The following is a 19,791-nucleotide window of genomic DNA, read 5'->3' as shown; positions in this document are numbered from 1 at the left end:
CGGAGGCTGGAACCTGGGCTGTCCCTCGGAGAGGGGTGGGGCTTGAAGCGAGGGGCAAGGGCGGTGCAGAAGCGAGAAGGGAGAATGAGAAAGGGGCTGTCCAGAGGTGGAGTTCCCCGAAAAAGGAGCGGCCGAGGGGAAGGGATGGAGAGGGGCCAGAGAAAGTGAGAAGGGTAATTGGAGGGAGGATCTGGGGCAGGGAAGGATTATAGAGATAGAAGGAGCTGGCGAAGGGCTTCCCCCTAGAAAACGCCTAGCCTTCAGGACAACGGGAGAGGTACGGGAGGGACTCGCTTGAGCCAGGCTAGGATCGGCCCTAGTCGGGTCCACGGCCGGGCAGGACTTCCTCGGTGAGGATCGGAGCGTGGATGACTGGTCCAAAAAGAGAAAGATGAAAGACTTGAGGGAAGCGGGCTAACCCCGCGCCACTGGCTATCCGGAAAGAGGCGGGACCAGTCTGGAAACAAGCAGAAGAAAAGCCCTTGAAGGGGTCTTTTTAAAAACCAAAAAACCTGAGACTTCTGGGGGCAGAGCTAAGAGTCATTTGCCCTTCTCATTGGTTGGGATCCTGATTCCTGCCCTGAACACGCTCCCTGATTTCCTGACCACCCCGTCTTTATCTTAAGCCCCTCCTCTTCCCCTGAAAACTGGTTGCAGTCCCACCCTCTTTCCTGTTACTTCCTGTTCCCGGGTAACCCTGTTCTGGGGCCGGAGACGTTGAGTGACCATAATCTGAGTGACTGACTAGGAGCCGCTGTGCGGATCTGAACCGGACGAAAAGCCGGGCACCAGGCGGGAGGGGCGGTGTTCTGCCCGAGCTCAGCTTGCGCCTGATCCCGGCAGGTGGCAGGGACTGGGCTGAGGATGCCGACCGAGGAGGAGCAGCGGGCCTTCCTGAAAGCGCGCGAGGAACTGGCGAGCGCTCTGAGGAGGGATTCCGGGCAGACGTTTTCCCTGGAGCAACTCTTGCCACTACTGACCATCTCCCTGCCGCCAGCTGCCCGTTACTTACAGCTGGATGCTGCACGCTTGGTCCGCTACAACGCCTTTGGGGAGGTAAGGTCCAGCCCGACTCGGGAGAAGACGTAGGACAGGGGCCAGGCTCACAGCTCTCTGCTCTCTGCCTGCTTCCAGCCACGCGACTACCTCAGTAACCTCTCCACGGCTCTGAACATCCTGGAGAAATATGGCCGCAACCTCCTCAGCCCTCAGAGGCCCCGGTACTGGCGCGGGGTCAAGTTTAATAACCCTGTCTTTCGCAGTACAGTGGACGCGGTGCAGGTGAAACCCCTGGGCCTTGTGGAAGATGGGGACTGACACTGCTGATGGGAAGGGGGCCAGCCCTATTGGGAGAGGGAATCTGCTGGGTAGTGACTGTGAACGTGTTGCAGGGGGGCCGGGATGTGCTGCGATTGTATGGCTACACTGAGGAGCAGCCAGATGGGCTGAGCTTCCCCGAAAAGCAGAAGGAGCCAGATGAGCACCAGGTTGCTACAGTCACACTGGAAGTACTGCTACTTCGGACAGAGCTCAGCCTGCTGTTCCAGGTATGGGTATTCTTTAGTCCTGAGGATTCAGGACTAAAGGGTTGGGAGGCAACCTAAAGGCTAAGCCAGTTGGGGGACCCCATGCTGCTAAATCATGGACCTATTCCCTAAAGCAACCTGTTAGCACCCTATACCATTCTTTCCCTCTGTAAATGTTGGGGAATTGGGCTCGGAGAAAGGCTTTGTTCAAGGGATCTAGGTGGAAACTCCTTTTATTTTGCAGAATACTCACCCAAGACAGCAGGCACTGGAGCAGCTGCTGAAAGCCAAGACTGAAGATGATGTAAGGAAGGAGGAAGTGGGCAGGCGTTGTGGACACTGTCCACAAACCCTTGCCCATTGTCTGCCACTCCTTCCTCAGATGCTGCAGCTTTCAGAGTTTACCCCCCTGCTGAGAGAGATTGCTCCTGGACCCCTCACCACACCCTCAGCCCCAGGTATTGATCTTGTAGGGTGGAAGGGGTAGTAGACTCAATTTCCAGGAATGGAAACCATCTTCTTGATAATCATTCTTTGTTGTTGTTTTTTTGTCTTCTTTAAACTTTTTGGTATGAATTAAGGTTTGCAGATCAGATCATTAGCTTTACATTCAACAAATCATATACTTTGTTTCAGCTCAGTGATTACATGAGTGATATGTAATGCAACAACAGTTATCTGGCTTCTTCCCTGTGATTCCTATTTGTATTCCACCCACCTTCCTATCCCTTTACAACTTTGTCCATAGGAAAATGTTGCTCTTTTGATTTTGAGTGATTGTCTATTTCGTGGTGAGCCTACTTTGCTAGTGTTGTCATCCTTCTCTATAAACCTATCTTGTCTGAAATTTGGGCCATGAGGGTAAGTTGCTTTCCAGACCTGAAGGGGGGTCGAGGAACATAGTCTCAGGTCCCTCTAATCTCTTTCTGACCAGTGAACCCTTTTTTTAAAAAAAATAATTTTGAGTTTTGCTCTACATTTTCTCCCACTTTATTCGGGACCCTCTAATGTGATCCTTTTCAGGGCTGTTTGTTATGGTGGCTGAGTACCAGATTCTTTGTTTCTTTTTAAAAAGAATTGTTTCCTTGGGCTCAGTATGTTGAAAAGTACACAGATGAATCAAAAAATTATCCACGCTAATACCTGTCCATGTCCACCACGTTGAACATGCATGTGAAATGATTCTGCCATATAGACAAGTGACAGTGGATTATGTGGCAAATTATTTGCAAGTCAACTATGGCTCTGCCTATAAAATAATCCACGACAGACTTGGGTTTTAAAACATTATTCAAGATGGGTACTAAAACAAATCATGGAAAAACATAAACAGAAGTGTTTAGACATCTACAAAGTTTGGACCGATACTCAAAGGAAAGTAAAAGTGTCTTTAAAAATAATCATTACAGGTGACAAGACACGGATTTATCACTACGAGACTGAGAGTAAACGGCACAGTATGAAATGGAAACATCCTCAATTGCCCACCAAGTTCAAAATTGATGCTTACTTACAGTTTTCTGGAATTCTCAAGGGCCAGTATTGGAACACTATCAGGAAAAATGTTAAACAATCAACAGTGCTCATTACAGTGAGATACTCACTGACCGCTGAAGCCTAAATTGCAGATTATATGCAGAGGATTATATCCAAGAATGTTGTGATCTTGCATGATAATGCACATCCATACACCCCTGTCTACACAGTTGACATTTCGTTTTAAGGTGTTAAAGCATCTTCCCTATAGTCTTGATCTTGCTGTATCAGACTTTTACCTGTTTGGTCGGTCCCCTGGAAGCAGCCCTTTGAGAACAAATAGCTCACAGCTCAGCCTAAAACATTTTTTAACTAAGGGAATATGAAAGCTTGTTGACAGATGGACAAAGTGTATTAAAAAGGCAAGAAGATTATGTCATAAAATGATGTATTTGTCTTTTTCTAAAAGTTGATTAAATTCTACAGCCAGAGTGCAGATAATTTTTGCCTTACCCTTGTAGTTTTGTGATTTGCCTAATCTTTATAGCAGATTCAGACTTAACCTGGCCTTTCTCAGAAATACGTTCTTTCTCTCCTGTTCTCTAGGTTCCACTCCGGATCCCTGCTTCCTCTGTGGTTCTGCCCCAGGCACACTGCACTGCCCAGCCTGTAAACAGACCTTATGTTCAGCTTGTGACTGTCTCTTCCATGGGCACCCATCTCGTGCGCATCACCTCCGGCAGAGTCTGCCTGGGACTCCCCAGACTACCAACCCAATCCCCAAGTGAGAGGCCTTTTTTTTCTGGTTGGGAGTGAAATTGAGTGAACTGTAGGTCATCTGACTACCATGTGCCTGCCAGCTTCTGTGCTAAAGACTGTATGATAGAAGACAAGTAGCCAGTCAGTGTCTTCAAGGTGGTTATATAGGCATCAAGCAAATAGCAGTGAGATAAGTTATTATGCTGTACAAACAGGTAGCAAGAGGATGCAGCCTAGATTGATGAAGGGTCTATTCAATCAGTCATCATTTTTTTAAGTAACTAGAATGGGTCAAGCATATGGAGGGATATCTACCACGAAGTGAGCTTTGTTGTTGTTATGTGTCATGGAATCGGTTTTGAAACCCTATACAGGGTTTCCGAGGCTATAAATCTTTATGGGAGCAGAAAGCCTCATCTGTCTCTCACAGAACAGCTGGTAGTTTCGAACTGCTGACCTTGCGGTTCGTAGCCCGATTCGTAACCACTACGCTACCAGAGATCCTTACCACGAAGAAGTGAGCTTTAGGCTGTCATTTAAACATTGAACAGGCTGTGGGTATGGACGTGTTCCAGGCAGAGAGGTGGGTTGGGTGTCCAGGAATGAAGAACCCAGCTCCCACCTTGGCAAGTCATGTTTGATTTTCTATTACAGCTTATCTGCTCTAGCCCCACCACTGCCCCAGTCAACCTCTTTGCTGGCCCTGGGAGATAGCACTCTTCCTTCCCCTGATTCTGCAAGTGCCCGTCTGCCCTGGCACTGTGCTGCCTGTACCATGCAAAATAAGCCGTGGGCAGTGCTCTGTGTGGCCTGTGATCGACCCCGAGGCTGTAAAGGGTTGGGGGTTGAAGACCCCCAAGGAGTTGGAAGCCCAGAACCTGAGCTTACACGGGGCCGGTGGACTTGCCAGAGCTGCACCTTTGAGAATGAGTCAGCAGCTGTACTATGCACTGTATGTGAGCGACCTCGGTTGGCCCAGCCTCCCAGCTTGGTGATGGATTCCCAGGACTCTGGCGTTTGCCTGCAGCCCCTTCAGGTAAAATATCCCTTGCCTTCCCTTCTTTGTATCTTTTACCTCAGACTATTCTTTACCTCCTCATCCTATTTTCCTTTAGCTGCTTTCATCTTCTCCCAGCTCCCGATATTTCCAGCCAGTCAGTGGGATGATTCTCTCTGTCTCTCTGTCTTCCCAGCAGGGGGAAACTTTGCTCTCCTCACCCCAAATTTGGTCCTGTATCCACTGTACCTTCTGCAACTCAGGCCCTGGGTGTGTGTGTGCTGTATGCAATCGGACTAGCAGTCGTATTCCAGCCCAGCATACTCCCAAGCCTCATGCCAACTCTTTGGAAGAGAGACACCCTGAACCTGGACCCTTACGACGCCTTAGTGCCCCACTGCCCAGCTCCTGTGGGGATCCTGAGAAGCAGCGCCAAGACAAGATGCGAGAAGAAGGACTCCAGCTAGTGAAGATGATCCGGGTGAGGGTTGGCCCTGGGATGAGGTGGGAAAGGAAGTGGCTGTGGTAAATAATAAGAGTTCTTATACTACTTGTCATTGCTGCTGCGTATTGAACACTTCCCTCGTTAGGTACCATACTGTGCATGGGTCACATGATCTATGTGTCTGAGCCCAGGCACTGTTGGCATTTGGGCTTGGGTCAGGGTGAAGGTTGCTTCTCCTGATGGGCCCTGTCTGGGTGGGCTGTGCTTTAGGAAGGGGAAGCTGCAGGTGCGTGTCCAGAGGAGGTCTTCTCGGCTCTGCAGTACTCAGGCACCGAGGTACCATTGCAATGGCTGCACTCAGAACTGCCCTACGTCCTGGAGATGGTGACTGAATTGGCTGGACAGCAAGACCCAGGACTGGGCGTCTTTTCCTGCCAGGAGGCCCGGAAAGCCTGGCTGGATCATCACGGCAACCTTGATGAAGCCGTGGAAGAGTGTGTGAGGGCCCGGCGGAGGAAGGTACCAGCTCTGCTGGAAATGGGACAGGGTTGAAAGTCATGGGTCTTGGCATCTATGACATTTTCCTTTGCTTGCTTTTCTCTCTGTACATCCTCTCCCAATTTGCAGGTGCAAGAGCTCCAGTCCTTGGGTTTTGGGCCTGAGGAAGGGTCTCTGCAGGCATTGTTTCAGCATGGGGGTGATGTGACACGGGCCCTGACTGAGCTACAGCGCCAGCGCCTTGAGCCCTTCCATCAGCGTCTATGGGACAATGGCCCTGAGCCCACTCCCTCTTGGGATGGCCCAGATAAGCAGGTGCTGGAAGGAAGGAAGGAGCCCAAGAACGTCACTACAGTGGCAGGGAGAAGCCCAAGGGGACAGACCCCTGAGGTCTGACAGCTGCTTCTCTACTTTTCTGCTTGCAATCACATTGCAGAGTCTGGTCAGACGGTTGTTAGCAGTCTACGCACTCCCCAGCTGGGGCCGGGCCGAGCTGGCGCTGTCGCTGTTGCAGGAGACGCCAAGGAACTATGAGTTGGGGGATGTAGTGGAAGCTGTGAGGCACAGCCATGACCGGGCCTTCCTGCGCCGCTTGCTGGCCCAGGAGTGCGCTGTGTGCAGCTGGGTCCTGCCTCGCAACCGGGTAATCCCTCATCACTGGTCATAGCCCCTCACCCCATGCCAACCCCCAGCCTCTAACCCTGCCTTCTGCTCTGTAATTGGCCCATGTACCCCTGAAGCCTTCTGGAAGGTGGGGAAGGGCAAGAAAAAACCCTCATTGTGTAATGATCTGCTATGGAAATGTGTATAATGAAATCCCTCCAGTCCCCTCCCTGCAATATATTCATCACCTAGCTTCAGCAATTACCAATTCATAGCCAGTTTTTATTGTGTCTACATATATAACCATACAACCACAGGATTATTCTGAAGCAAATCCCAGGCATCACATAATTTATTTATAAATATTTTAGTATGGGTCTCTAAAAGATAAATTGTTTAAAAGCATTGCCACATTATTATGGTCATACCAAGAAATGATTCATAGTAACCCTTAAGAATCATTAAATGGTTGGTGGGGCCAATTGCAGTCCTATTTAGTTAGGCAGACTTTGGTTTTTGTTTTGTGGGTTTTTGGTTTTTTTTTTTAAATAATTGTAGATTCACAGGAAATTCCCCAAACTAGTGCAGAGTCCCATTTATTTACTCTTCACCTAGCTTTTGCGGATAGTGGCATCTTACACAATCATAGTACAACAGCAAGACCAAGATGTTGATTTGGTACAGTGTTAAGATAGGTTGCAGAATTTGTTCAGTATTCATGCTAATGTGCGTATACTTGTGTGTATGTGTATTCTATGCAGTTGTATCCCATGTATAAACCATCACCACCACAATAAAGAGAGCAAACAGTTCTATCAACATAAGACCTCCCTCATGCTACCCCTTTATAGTTGTTACCCAGCCCACATCTTTGTTCCCCTGGCAACTACTTACCTGTTCTCCATCTCTGTAGTTTTATCATCTCAGGGATGTTATTTGCATGCTTGTTTTTAATCAAATGTGAATGCCTTTTAGAGCTAGGACTTGCAGTCTTCTGTCTACCGAAGGCTCATTGTTGTCTGTTCCTCCACACATTTAGGTTGTCTGCCTAGCACTTGTTAGCATTTGAGGTTACCAGCCTTGTCCAGTTGTTAGGCAGAGCCTGGTGTCTTCATCCTGCAGCCGTGGTTTCTGACCCTCTGTTTCCATCTTTTCCATCTAGATGCAGGCCCTGACTTCCTGTGAATGCACAATCTGTCCTGACTGCTTTCGCCAGCACTTCACCATCGCTTTGAAGGAGAAGCACATCACGGACATGGTGTGCCCTGCCTGTGGCCGCCCCGACCTCAGTGATGATACACAATTGCTCAGCTACTTCTCTACTCTTGACATCCAGGTACTGTAGCCCCTGGGACTCAGGATTCCGAGGTTGTACAGGAATCCTACCCACACACCACCCTTGCATCCTGTCCCCAGCTTCGGGAGAGTCTAGAGCCAGATGCGTATGCACTGTTCCACAAGAAGCTGACTGAGGGTGTGCTGATGCGAGATCCCAAGTTCTTGTGGTGTGCTCAGGTAAGTGTCCTGCCCAGGGTTGCTGCCTGTGGAGGAGATGGTATCAGTTAGGCCTCAGATACTTTTATGTTCTTGTACCCACAGTGCTCCTTTGGATTCATCTATGAGCGGGAACAGCTAGAGGCAACATGTCCCCAGTGTCACCAGACCTTCTGCGTGCGCTGCAAGCGTCAGGTGAGGGCATATTCATCTTTTCAGAAATACTTGCTGAGTTACTGTCAGGTACTGTGTTAGACTCTGGGGACTGAGTAGAGAATAAAATGGACAAGATCTCTGCACTCAGAGAGCAAACTGACTAGTCAGATAGACAAAAAAAAAAGGAAGAGAGGAAGAACAGAGGGGAGAAAAGAGGAAGAGTAGATAATTGTGCCTATAAATTCCATGAAGAAAATAAATAGGAATCAGGTAAAGAATAACAGAATGGACCTGCTTAGGATAAAGAGGTCAGACAAGTCTTCTGTAAAATGGTTTCATTTAACCTCAGGCCTGAAGGTTAAGAAGCAGCCAGTCGTGCAACGAGTATTTGGTACAGAAAGAACACTACATGGATAGTCTAAAAATATGGGTTGTGTGCTCGAACCTCCAGAGCAAGGGTGAGAGTGGCAAGAGATCCAAGAGGAGCTAGCTGCCAGGTCAGGAGAGGCCTTGGAGCCAAGTAAGGAAGGTGTTACTTTCATTCTAAGGCTGAGCGAGAGGTGGTGGTATCTCTTTTATTTTTAAAAGGCTTACTGTTCTTTCTGTACTCAAACAATTTGTCTACATTATAAAGCACAATAGTAAAATGAGCTCTGAAACTCTATCACTAACCCTTAAAACTAGAATATTGCTGGTATCACAGAATCTACTGATTTCATTTTTTACTTTTTATTGTGAGTTGAGTGAATGTGTACAGAGCAGATTGTCAGTTTTACATTCAACAAATCGGATACTTCGTTTCATCTCAGTTGCAGTCTTCTTAATGTAACATCACTTATCCCGCTTCATCCCTGTGTTTTTTATTTCCACTCCTCTTTTTCCCCACTCTTCTAAATTTTGTCCTTAGGAAAATGCTGCCCTTTTTATCTTAAATACTTGACCATTCTGGGCTGTGGGTCCCTCACTAGTGTGGTTGCTCCCTCTATAGAGCTATCTATTGCTTGGCTGAGAATTGATCCACGGGGTGAATTCCGTTCCAGACCTGAAAGGTGACCAACGGCCATAGTCTCAGGGTTCCTCCAGACTCTATCTGACCAGCAAGCCAGGTTTTTTTTTTTTTTTTTTTATGATTTTGAGTTTTGTTTCACATTTTATCCCTCTCTGTTGAGGACCTTCTGATGTGATCTCTTTCAGAGCAGTTAGTAGCCTCTAGTTATGCTCTCAGAGTCCTGGAGACTGATGTTTACATAGTCCATTAGTCTACTGGACTGATTGTTTCACTTTTCATGCCAATTTCATTTATAAAGAGCATTTTGACTGCAATGTGGGCAGTGGACTGTGGAGGAGTTGGAGTAGAGGCCAGGTGACCAGTAATCTAGGCAAGACCTGATGGTGTTCTGGGGCAGGATGGTAGCAGTAGGGATGAAGAAAATGGGGCAGTATTAGGATGGCTTTGAGTGGTAGAACATCGAGACTTGATGATGAATATGGGGTGTTTGAGGAGATGAAAGAATCCACTATTGGTCCTCAGTTTGGGAAGTGAATGGTAGTGACCACTGGATGTGAGTGGAGGGACCAGCATGAAGGACTGGGTTCTAGGATTGAGTTTCCATGTGAAGCCTGCTTCCCTTCTGGCAGTGGGAGGAGCAGCACCAAGGCCGGAGCTGTGAGGATTTCCAGAACTGGAAACGCACCAATGACCCAGAATACCAGGCCCAGGGCCTAGCCATGTATCTTCAGGAAAATGGAATTGGTAAGGCTGTTCTGCTTGGCCAGTTTGCTCAGTACCCTATCATTGCTTGCGACTCTCTTCTTGAGGGCTAGCGGAGCAGTGGCAGACCCCACTCAGACCTCCTGTCCCTTGCAGACTGCCCCAAGTGCAAGTTCTCATATGCACTGGCCCGAGGAGGCTGCATGCACTTTCATTGTACCCAGTGCCGACATCAGTTCTGCAGTGGCTGCTACAATGCCTTTTACGCCAAGAATGTGAGCCCAGGGCATGGAAGGGCTGGAAGTGGGGTGGAGGGCTGCAGTGCATTGGGTTTGCGGGGCAGAGGCAATTGAGGAATGGCTCAAGGGAAGAAAAGAGGAGATTAATAGAGTGTAAAGCACTCCTGTCCTCTTTTCCCTTGCTTGCCCTAGACTTTACAATGTCTCTATCTCCCCCAAAGTTCTAAACTTCCCCCTCTTCCATTTGGGTTTCCTCTAGAAATGTCCAGACCCTAACTGCCGAGTGAAGAAGTCCCTACATGGCCACCACCCTCGAGATTGCCTCTTCTACCTGCGGGACTGGACCGTTCTCCGGCTCCAGAAGCTGCTACAGGTCAGGGACAGCCAGCCTGCCTGGCTTTGCAGATTGTCCAGGAAAAGGAAGTAAGGCCCCGGGTGGGCTAGAAGGGAAAAGGCTAGCAAATCCAAGAGGGGCTGGCCTCAAGGGACCTAACATTCATGGGTTTCTCTGTTCCTTCTCAGGACAATAATGTCAAGTTTAATACAGAGCCTCCAGCTGGGGCCCGAGCAGTTCCTGGAGGTGAGTGCTGGCCACACCTTTGAGAAGGGGAGCTGGTATGCTGGGCTTCTACTGTGGCTAGCTTAAAGGGGAGGCTTGGGTTTGGGACCAGATCTGGCTTCAAGGCCTATTTTTTGCTCATTTGTTTTGTGCCCTTAGGCAAGTTAATTAATGTCCACAGACCGTCTGTCTTCCTCTATAAATGGAGGTAATAGCCACCTTTCATCTACACTACTTTATACAATACACTAAAGTACTTGGCATCCCTGAGGCCCTCACTGGAATTCTTGCCCATTCCCAAATGATAATGGTTTTCATTACCTATTTAATTAGGATTGAATGAAATCTGCTAGTTGCTGGGCGCTGCTTTAGGTTCTTTGAAGACCATAGAAAGGTGTTATATATGGTTCTAACCTATTCCACCCCTTATCATCTAGATAGAGGTGAGACCCTCACAGAGTAAGAGCTAAATAACAACCGGAAGAACTGTTTCAAGGGCTGTGTGATTATGGGTCAGAAGTCAGCCTGGATAAAAGCAGAGACCAGCTTCCCTGCTTCTGTATCACCCCACCACCACCAGCACCACGTTACGCTTGGTGTTCTCAGTCCTCACGCTGGAGGCCACTCACCCGTATCGCCATAGACCTCTCAATCCTGGGGCCTTGAGGTTATTGACCTCCTTCCAACAGAAGGTCCCTTTTCCTTACTCTTAGGTGGCTGCCGAGTGATGGAACAGAAAGAGGTTCCCAATGGGCTCAGGGATGAAGCCTGTGGCAAGGAGACCCCAGCTGGCCATGCCGGCCTCTGCCAGTGAGTGCCATGCAAGGCATAGAGTATGGTGCTGGCTCGAGGAGGGGGTAGAAGTGGTAGTAAAGAGGACTGTGGGTGCAGTAGGTTATGAAGGGAGTGGGAAGGAAGGGTTCTCTGGACAAGGGTGTGGAGAAATAACGTGCACAGGTGTGCAATCACTCAAAACTGCCATGGAAGTGGACTCTAACTCGTGATCCTATAGGCAGAGGAAAACTCCTCCTTAGGGTCTCCGAGACTGTAAATCTTTATGGGAACAATATCTTTTTCCTGTGGAGCAGCCAGTGGGTTCGAATCACCAAACTTGATGTTAATATCCCTCAGTGCCCAACCCACTGCACCACCATAGCTCCAGTAGGTATGCAGGGGTTATCTGTCTTATTCATCTGCGTAGCCCCATGTGTAGTAAAGTGCTTGTTGTTAGGTGCCATCGAGTCAATACCAACCCATAGCGACCCTATGCACAACAGAACGAAACACTGCCCGGTCCTGGGCTAACCTCACAATTGTTGCCACGCTTGAGTCTATTGATTCTGCCACTTTGCCAATCCATCTCGCTGGGGGTCTTCCTCTTTTTTTCTGACCCTCTACCTTACCAAACACGATATCTTTCTTCAGTGACTGGTCCCTCCTGACAATATGTCCAGTATGAGAGATGACATCTGGCCATCCTGACCTCCAAGGAGCAATATGACTGTTACCTTCCAACATAGATCTGTTTGTTCTCTCAGCAGCCCATGTACTTTCAGTATTCTCCTCCAACACCATAACTTAAATGCATCAGTTCTACAATCTTCTTATTCACTGTCCAACTTTAGCATGCATATGAGGTTATTGGAAATTGTGTCAGGTGTTCCTTAGTTGTCAAATTGACATCTTCAACACTTTAAAAAGTAAAGTGCTAGACACACTCAGTAAATATTAGCCCAATTACAGAAAAAATATTTTGTCTCAATATTTTTCCAGGGCACACTACAAAGAATATCTTGTGAGCCTCATCAATGCCCACTCACTGGACCCAGCTACCTTGTATGAAGTGGAGGAGCTGGAGACAGCCACTGAGCGCTACCTGCACATGCGCCCCCAGCTGTTGGCTGGAGAGGATGCCCCTACCTACCATGCCCGCTTGTTACAGGTAAAGTGTCCACTCAGCCTCACCCTGACTCCGCCCTCCAGCCTGTGTCTGAGCATAGGCTGCCAGTGTTATCATTTTCTCTCTCCTGCAGAAGCTGACTGAAGAGGTGCCTCTGGGCCAGAGTATCCCCCGAAGGAGGAAGTAGCTGAGGGCAGTGGCCCTGATAGGGTCCCAGCTCCCTCAGGAACAGCTCCAGCACCAATAAAGAGGCATCTACTGGCCCAGGCTTCTTGGTGATCCTTCTTCCTGTCCCCACCATCTAGGGGCACCAGAGAAACAGGGGGGTGAACAGAACTTTGCTGGAGAGTCTCCATGCAGCCTCCCACCAGACATTTCCTGGACCCAGGGCCAGGAAGGAATTGCCATTATGGATAGGCATGGGAGACCTTTCGCATCCAGCCACCTGGCCTGGGCTTCCTCCCTTCCTGCTCCCCTCTTTTTTCCATCAAATTCACCTGATCTTTGAGCTCATCTAGTATGTACTAGGCAACACTGTGGGCAAACACAGATGTACAGACTCCAGCAGCCCAGAGACCCCAAGCCAGCAAAAGGGGTCAGGGCCCCAAGCAGTGACCATCTGAGGGAGGAAGTGGGATAAACCAGGCAGGGCTGTACCTACTTCTGATCCTGGTGTGGTGCTATAGGATAAGCAGTGGATCATCGAGCTCACCAGCTGCTCCTTGGAAACCCTATACAGGGGCACTATGAGTCAATCGACTTGAGGGCACTAAACATTGTCCAGGGGAGGAGGTCCTGCTGCTGCTAGTCAGGTTCTGGGATGCTGCTTCCCCCTTGTGGCAGTTGGCTGCCCTGCAACTCAGAGACCACGTGATTTCTGGGAAAAGGACCTCACCAGATGAGAACTGAAACTTAGGGTGGGACTGTAGGAAGGGGCAGAGAGATTACTTAACCGCCCAGCTGGGAGCTGAGCTGAGGGCTGCGGAGTGTTGGGACAGCCTGCGCAGCCACTTCAGGTAAGACCAGCCAGCATTGGGTCTCAGCTTGGGGTCTGGGGCTGGAAGCCCGGCCAGGTTGGAGGTCGGGGCATCAGGGCACCTCTGCTAGGCTGAGGAATAGACATGAGACTATTTATATAAGCCATACATAGATATACCTATGAGCTAGGAAGTAAGAGATTGGGCCTGAGGAGAGAGATTGATCAGGGGCCAGCACTCCAAGTCCTGTTGGCAAAGCATCAGAGGACCTACGGCAGGATTATTCTGAGCGGAAGGCTCTGTTGACCCTGTTTTGTTTTTCTTGCCTTCTGGCCCTGCCCATTTCTGCTGCAGCTCCGCCCCTGACACCCTGCTACTCTTAGGGCAATCAAAGAAGGGGGATCAAAGGTTGTGGGAGGTGTGGGTAAAGAGTTGATAAGACATCTCAAAAGCAGTTACTTCCTGTGCTACTTTTGGGGCATGTTGATGGCGCCCCTCAGAAGGATCACAACACTGAGAGAATTTTCTTTTTTCCCAGATAAGGTCCTGAAAAATCTTCAAATTGAAACCAATACGTAAGATTTCCTTCTAGATGTCATAGCTTAGGAATGTATATTTTGTCATTGTTAGTGGTGGCAGAAAACAAAACATTTCTGCTTTAGAAGATGCATAGATTGTGATGGAGCCTCAAGGAGCCCTCTGCAGAATTGGGTCCCAGTAGTCAGGATCTTGGCAGCTGTTCCCTCTCAGAATATCAGTTCTGCTGATGCTTCCTGCCCATTTTGTTCTCCAGAATGGCATCAGGCAGGGCACGCTGTACCCGAAAGCTCCGGAACTGGGTGGTGGAGCAGGTGGAGAGTGAAAAGTTCCCAGGAGTACGCTGGTATGATAAGGCCAAGACCATGTTCCAGATTCCCTGGAAGCATGCAGGCAAACAGGACTTCCGGGAGGACCAGGATGCTGCCTTCTTCAAGGTGAGAGGGCCTAGGAACCATCCCTCTGAGTGAGAGCTGGAGTATACACTAGTTTGCTCTTGCCCATAAGGAGTTGTGTATGCCCAGGTTTCAGATGGAGGGCAGAACCAACTATATAATTGGCCCAGTACTCAATAAAAATGCAGAGCTCTTCTTACTCAAAAAACACCAAGAATTTCAAGATGAAAATAGGAGACTATAAGCGTGCACAAGCCCTTCTAAAAGTGGAACCCTGTGCAAGTGTACAGGTTGCATGCTCTGTTAGAGGGTCACCTGGAGCTGCCTCTTCTTTACTTCCCTCTCTTTCCTAGGCCTGGGCAATATTCAAGGGAAAGTACAAGGAGGGAGATGCAGAAGGCCCTGCCACATGGAAAACTCGCCTGCGCTGTGCCCTCAACAAGAGTCCCGAATTTGAGGAAGTTCCTGAGAATGGCCACATGGATGGGGCTGAGCCCTACAAGGTGTATCGGTTGCTGCCACCAGGAACCCTCCCTGGTAAGCCCTTTGTGCAACCCTTCCTAAATCATCAGACTGGGGAGGAAGGATGGAGCTTGGACCCTCTTGGGAGAATCCTGGGCTCAACTGCAGGCCTTTCACTCACTCTGCCTTATCACTTCCCTTAGAAGGCTGCTCCCTAGACTCCTTTTCCCAGTCCTGCACATCCTTCCCCTACCAAATACTCTCTCCTACCCCTATGCTCTGTTCTTGCTTAAGGTTCTAACTCCTCTCCCACCTCCACATTGTTCCACAGCCCAGACAGGCACCCAGAAATCATCATTAAAACGACACCACAGTGCCTTGTCCTCAGAGAGGAAGGAGGATGAGGGTACGCTGAAGAAGTGTGCACTCAGCCCCTTATTGCTCCCGGATCCCTGTAAGAATGTAAGAGCTGGACTAGGGGACTGGGTGGGTCTGAAAGCAGGACAGTAACTGGATGAAAAGGTGAGCTAATCATAGGCACCTGTATCCACAGGAGACAGGAGACAATGGGACATCAGACCAGTCAGACACTGGAAACAGCAGCAGCAGTAACAGCCCTAAGCCTCAAGAAGGTACCTCTTCTGCCTCCTGGGTCCTCCCCAGTGTCCAACAATGCTACAATCTCTGGCTCTTGGACCTTCAGTCCCTCTCTGAATGACCAGTGCCTTTGCCTCCCTTCCAGGCACAGACACAACTGAAGCTCTCCTTGAAGGGGATCAGGTATCCCTGGAATTTCTGCTCCCTCCAGACTCAGGTACTTAGAGATTCTGACTCATCTCTGCTCTCTGTTCCCCTCAGGTTCCCTTCCTCTGGTTCTACCTGCATTTTCTAATCTGGTAGAGATTATAGCCAACTAGACTCACCTTACCATAAGTTGTTGTTAAGTGCCATTGAGTCAGTTCCAACTCATAGCAACCCTGTGTAGGTTTCCGAGGAACAACTGGTGGGCTTGAACTGCTAACCTTGTGGTTCCAATTGACCTTGCAGTTCAGTGCATTCTCCTGCAGGGCCACACCAGGACTCCTTACCATAGGTAGGGACACTGATTTCTAAGGCAGTGAGAATTCCTGGAGCTGTTTAGCCAGCTTGCTCACCAAACTCTGTTCCCTGCAGCTCCACTCTGAGGCATTCCTTTCTTTGGGTTAAACAGAGGCCCAATCTCTTGAGCACATCTTCTAAATGGCAAGATCCTAGGCATTAAGCTCACAAGGCCTCAGTGCAAATTGATTTATTAGCTGTCACCTAACAAAGAAGAAAACCTGACAAGAAGCCCCCTGACTGATGAGGGGGAGGTGGGAGTAAAGATGAGGAAGGAAGGGTACTTTTTCTAATCTCAGCAGGTGCAGCTGTGGCCCTAGCCCCACTGCCCGCTTTGTCCTCCCCAGATTTGGCTTGGCGTCCCTCTCTGGTCCTCAGTTCCTCATCAATAAAATGAGGAGCTTCATTTCAATTCCCCAAAGGCAGGTGTACCCTTGGGGACCAGGGAGAGGCACTACTGCTGGCTCACGAGCTACCCAGCACCAGGTTTAGCTGAGTCATTCTCTGTCCCTAGACTACTCACTGCTGCTCACCTTCATCTACAACGGGAGTGTGGTTAGGGAGACCCAGGTACATGGACTGGACTGCCGCCTTGTGGCCGAGCCCTTGATCTCCCAAAGCAACATGGAACAAGTGATTTTTCCCAAGCCTGACCCACTGGAACCCACACAGCGTCTGTTAAGCCAGCTCAAGAGAGGTGTCATGGTGGCCAGCAACCACCAAGGTCTCTTTGTGCAACGTCTCTGCCCCATCCCCATCTCATGGGATGCACCCCAGGCCCCACCTGGTCCAGGCCCACATCTCCTGCCCAGCAACGAGTGCGTGGAGCTCTTCAGAACAGCTTCCTTCTGCAGAGGTGAGGTTGAGCCAACAGAGCACCTGAGTCCCTACTACCCACCTCTAGGTTCCCCTTGAGCCCACCTTGGTGGGCCCTACCATACCCTGTCAGGTGGTAGGTCCTGTCTCCCAGTCTGTGCATTGCACCCCTGGACTTGTGCACACACTTCCTGTGTAACCACTCAGGCTACCTGGTGACTCTCCATCCCCGGTCAAGGCCATGGGGGATAAGGTTCAGGTTGAGCCTTGTACAAGAGTATCTCAGGAAGCATCATTATATTGAGGCTAACATCACTTTTAAGTGAAATGCACAGACAACTCAGTAGAGTTTGGGGGCACCCTGAACTTCTCCTGCATGCACACTGCCACACAACCATTCACATATGTGGGAGACGTGGTCCTGGTACCACCCTGTCCCCACCTCCAGGAATCCCCAAAGGCCATTCTCTCACCCACCCATTCTTGGAATTCCAGTCCCCACCTTCACTCCACTCTACATCAGACCATAGTGGTGGAGTTGAGAGAATAGGGTCCACAGAGCATGGGTGTTCCCAGGGTCGTGTGTAAATTAGCATTGGGAATGGGAGTAGGTGGTCAGCAGCAGCAAAGATGTAGGCACATCTGGCTTAGCTGTCACCTATAAGGACTCTCAACTTTGCTAGGAACTGCTTTGCAAGTTGTGTAATAATCTGCTAACTCTAAACATGCTGAGAGTTACTTTGAGCACTGGGCACCTTGTTCTGTTTGCATGTCAGAAAGTAACTGCTTGGTGCCTAGTGTGTCTCCTGACCCCGCAGCTCTTGCTGTGCTGTTAGTCTCCAAGTGGCCCCACTCCCACCTCTCACAATCATGGTGTCCTCACTACCTCCTCCCTGCCTGTTGCCCTTTCTCTTCTTCTCTCTTTTCTTTCTCCCAACCCCTGACCCTTTCTCTTTCAGACTTGGCCAGGTACTCCCAGGGCCTGGGCCCACTACCCAAATTCCAGGTAACCCTGAATTTCTGGGAGGAGAGTCCTGGCCCTAATGATACCCCACAGAATCTTATTACAGTACAGGTGAGTGCAGGGTAGGGTGCACTAGCCTGTCTACAACCTGAGATGGGAGAGGGTTTCCAGAAGGAGAAGTGGCTTCTGGGGGAAAGGAGCTCTTGGAGGCAGAACCTGCCCTGCTGTTGTCACTGATGGCCTCTTCCCACTCTCTTCCTGTACAGATGGAGCAGGCCTTTGCCCGACATTTATTGGAACAGACTCTAGAGGAGCAGGCAGCCACTCTGCCCCTGATGCAGAGCCTGGAGGACCCTGTTGCCTCATCTGTTCTTTACCTCTCTCCTTTAAATGAAGCCATTCTCCACACTAGTAACCTGCCTTCCCCTGTGCTAATTCTCAGTGATGCTCTGTGATGGTTACATCCTTGAACTCTTCATGAACCCTGGATGATGGTGGGAAACTCAAAGATGCTTTTACCAACAACAACAACCTTCTTCTTTACTTTTTTTTTTTTTTTTTTCAATTTTGAGATTATACCATCTTTCATCTCTAAAGAACTGAGGAAATGGGGGGAAAAGCCAAATGACTGAAACTCAGGAGACCACTCCCTTTCTTCCTACACCCCAACGCTAAAGTCAAGCACTTTATATTTGCTTTCTAGATTTGTCATTAAACATTTTAAACAAACTTTTCTTGAAAGAGGATCAGATTTGCTGAATGAAGAAGGCAACCTGGTCAAAGGTAGATGACACAGATGTAAATTTGGGAGCTGGACATCTGGGTTCTCTTGCTGCTTACGTCTCCAGACCTCTTTGTTCTCCTCTGCCCATGACTTCTGGCTGGGCTCTGGGGCTTTTGAGCCTGGCTCTTTGGGCCTTCTGGACAATCAGAATCAGGAAGGGCTGGGGTCAGTCACTAAGAGGGGCACCGAGACTACAACTGGATATTCCTGCTACGTACTTCACAGAGGAAAATTTGCACCCCACTGTTTGGTGGCTCAAACACAGCAGCCGATTGGTGGAAAAAAAATAAGGCTGCCTGCCTCCATAAAGATTTGCAGTTTTAGAAACCTTAATGAGCACACAGGAGCTCTGGTAGCGTAGTGGTTACGAATCGAGCTGCAAACCACAAGGTCAGCAGTTCAAAACTACCAGCTGTTCCACAGGAGAAAGATAAGGCTTTCTGCTCCCGTAAAACTTTATAGTCTCAGAAACCCTGTACAGGGTCACTATGAGTCGGAACTGACTCCACGGCGCACAGCCCCCAAGGCGCAGTACTACTCTGTCCCATGGGGTCTCTATGAGTTGGAATCAACTCAGTGGCAGTGGGGTGGGAGGACTTTTGGTTAGGCACTTAATGACAGGCCAGCAGTTGGACTAGAATTCTAAATGAAAAGAAGACAGACTTAAGGTTGGTCTAAAACTGGGTTAAAGGCCCTGAGGTCTGGGAAGGGGAGGGAAGTAAGAGGGAAGAGTTGCTTTCCTGTATCTGACTGCATCCATGCAGACAGATGGGACACTGAATGCCTCCTCCCAGCATGAGTGGACTGTACCTTTTACTGAAGATGAGATTGTTCTCTGTAACTGAATCCCATAAAGACCACCTAATCTAGGCTATGTCACCAACCTCTGTTCACTGAAATTTGAGGGGCCCAAGTCAGGTGACACTCCTCTCTTTTATCTTTTTTTGTCAGTCACCAAATTGGTAATTCTTCCTTCACAAGACTACTTGTCACCCAACTTCTCTGGACACTTATTTCCACCAGACAAGTTCAGACCCAGCTCACCTCCAGGTATCCCCTCTTCTTGCTCATGACACTAGGAGTCTTGGCATTCCAGACTCCTTCCTGTCTTGTCACTTGTTTTGACACCTTCAGTGGCTGTGATTGTTAAGGATTGGTGTCACCTTGACTGGGCCAGGATTCTCAGTGGTTGGTAGTTGAGATGTAGTCATCCCCCTTGATGAGATCTAATATAATGTAATCACTTCTATGACGAGCTCTTCTATGAGCAGCCAATCACCTTAATCAGTTGAAGTTTCCTCAGGGTTGTGACCTGCCTTATACTTAGTATACTGGCTACTCAGGCAAAGTTTGCTGTTTTCTGTGTGGGCTGGGTCCTGCATGTGGCTCATCATC

The 19,791-nt window shown here is 49.1% G+C and overlaps 2 protein-coding genes across 3 annotated transcripts; both read left to right on the top strand.

The window, feature by feature from the left end:
- The first annotated feature begins 623 nt into the window (after positions 1-623).
- Positions 624-12,631, top strand: RNF31 (ring finger protein 31). 2 transcript variants are annotated; one of them, XM_006835402.1, is made up of 21 exons: positions 624-1,056; positions 1,135-1,281; positions 1,392-1,547; positions 1,771-1,830; positions 1,909-1,984; positions 3,609-3,786; positions 4,416-4,797; positions 4,955-5,239; positions 5,474-5,722; positions 5,831-6,016; positions 6,138-6,344; positions 7,467-7,640; positions 7,721-7,819; positions 7,904-7,993; positions 9,593-9,707; positions 9,822-9,940; positions 10,164-10,277; positions 10,427-10,484; positions 11,177-11,273; positions 12,237-12,405; positions 12,497-12,631. In XM_006835402.1, the coding sequence occupies exons 1-21, from the start codon at positions 865-867 to the stop codon at positions 12,548-12,550; spliced, it is 3,207 nt and encodes a 1,068-aa protein (XP_006835465.1). In that variant the 5' UTR covers positions 624-864; the 3' UTR covers positions 12,551-12,631. The 2 variants fall into 2 exon arrangements, with proteins under 2 accessions (XP_006835465.1, XP_006835466.1); XM_006835403.1 differs by lacking the exon at positions 624-1,056 and having other exon boundaries at positions 1,247-1,281; positions 5,642-5,722; positions 12,497-12,620.
- A 1,503-nt stretch (positions 12,632-14,134) lies between these two features.
- Positions 14,135-18,067, top strand: IRF9 (interferon regulatory factor 9). Its single transcript, XM_006835525.1, has 8 exons — positions 14,135-14,314; positions 14,626-14,809; positions 15,066-15,196; positions 15,288-15,366; positions 15,477-15,548; positions 16,347-16,688; positions 17,608-17,723; positions 17,879-18,067. The coding sequence occupies exons 1-8, from the start codon at positions 14,135-14,137 to the stop codon at positions 18,065-18,067; spliced, it is 1,293 nt and encodes a 430-aa protein (XP_006835588.1).
- The last annotated feature ends 1,724 nt before the right edge of the window (positions 18,068-19,791 follow it).

Source organism: Chrysochloris asiatica, unplaced genomic scaffold (assembly GCF_000296735.1).
Source record: "Chrysochloris asiatica unplaced genomic scaffold, ChrAsi1.0 scaffold00017, whole genome shotgun sequence".
Lineage (NCBI taxonomy): Eukaryota > Metazoa > Chordata > Mammalia > Afrosoricida > Chrysochloridae > Chrysochloris > Chrysochloris asiatica.
Note: the sequence above shows the minus strand (reverse complement) of the source record. Positions and strands in the feature narration are given on the sequence as shown.

Excerpts from the sequence above, each read along its gene's own strand:
- RNF31 (XM_006835402.1), top strand. The coding sequence starts at position 865 with ATGCCGACCGAGGAGGAGCAGCGGGCCTTCCTGAAAGCGCGCGAGGAA. Across the intron at positions 5,240-5,473 it reads AGCTAGTGAAGATGATCCGG|GAAGGGGAAGCTGCAGGTGC; the intron begins GTGAGGGTTGGC and ends GCTGTGCTTTAG. Across the intron at positions 7,994-9,592 it reads GCGTGCGCTGCAAGCGTCAG|TGGGAGGAGCAGCACCAAGG; the intron begins GTGAGGGCATAT and ends CCCTTCTGGCAG.
- IRF9 (XM_006835525.1), top strand. The coding sequence starts at position 14,135 with ATGGCATCAGGCAGGGCACGCTGTACCCGAAAGCTCCGGAACTGGGTG. Across the intron at positions 15,197-15,287 it reads TCCCGGATCCCTGTAAGAAT|GAGACAGGAGACAATGGGAC; the intron begins GTAAGAGCTGGA and ends CTGTATCCACAG. Across the intron at positions 17,724-17,878 it reads AGAATCTTATTACAGTACAG|ATGGAGCAGGCCTTTGCCCG; the intron begins GTGAGTGCAGGG and ends CTTCCTGTACAG.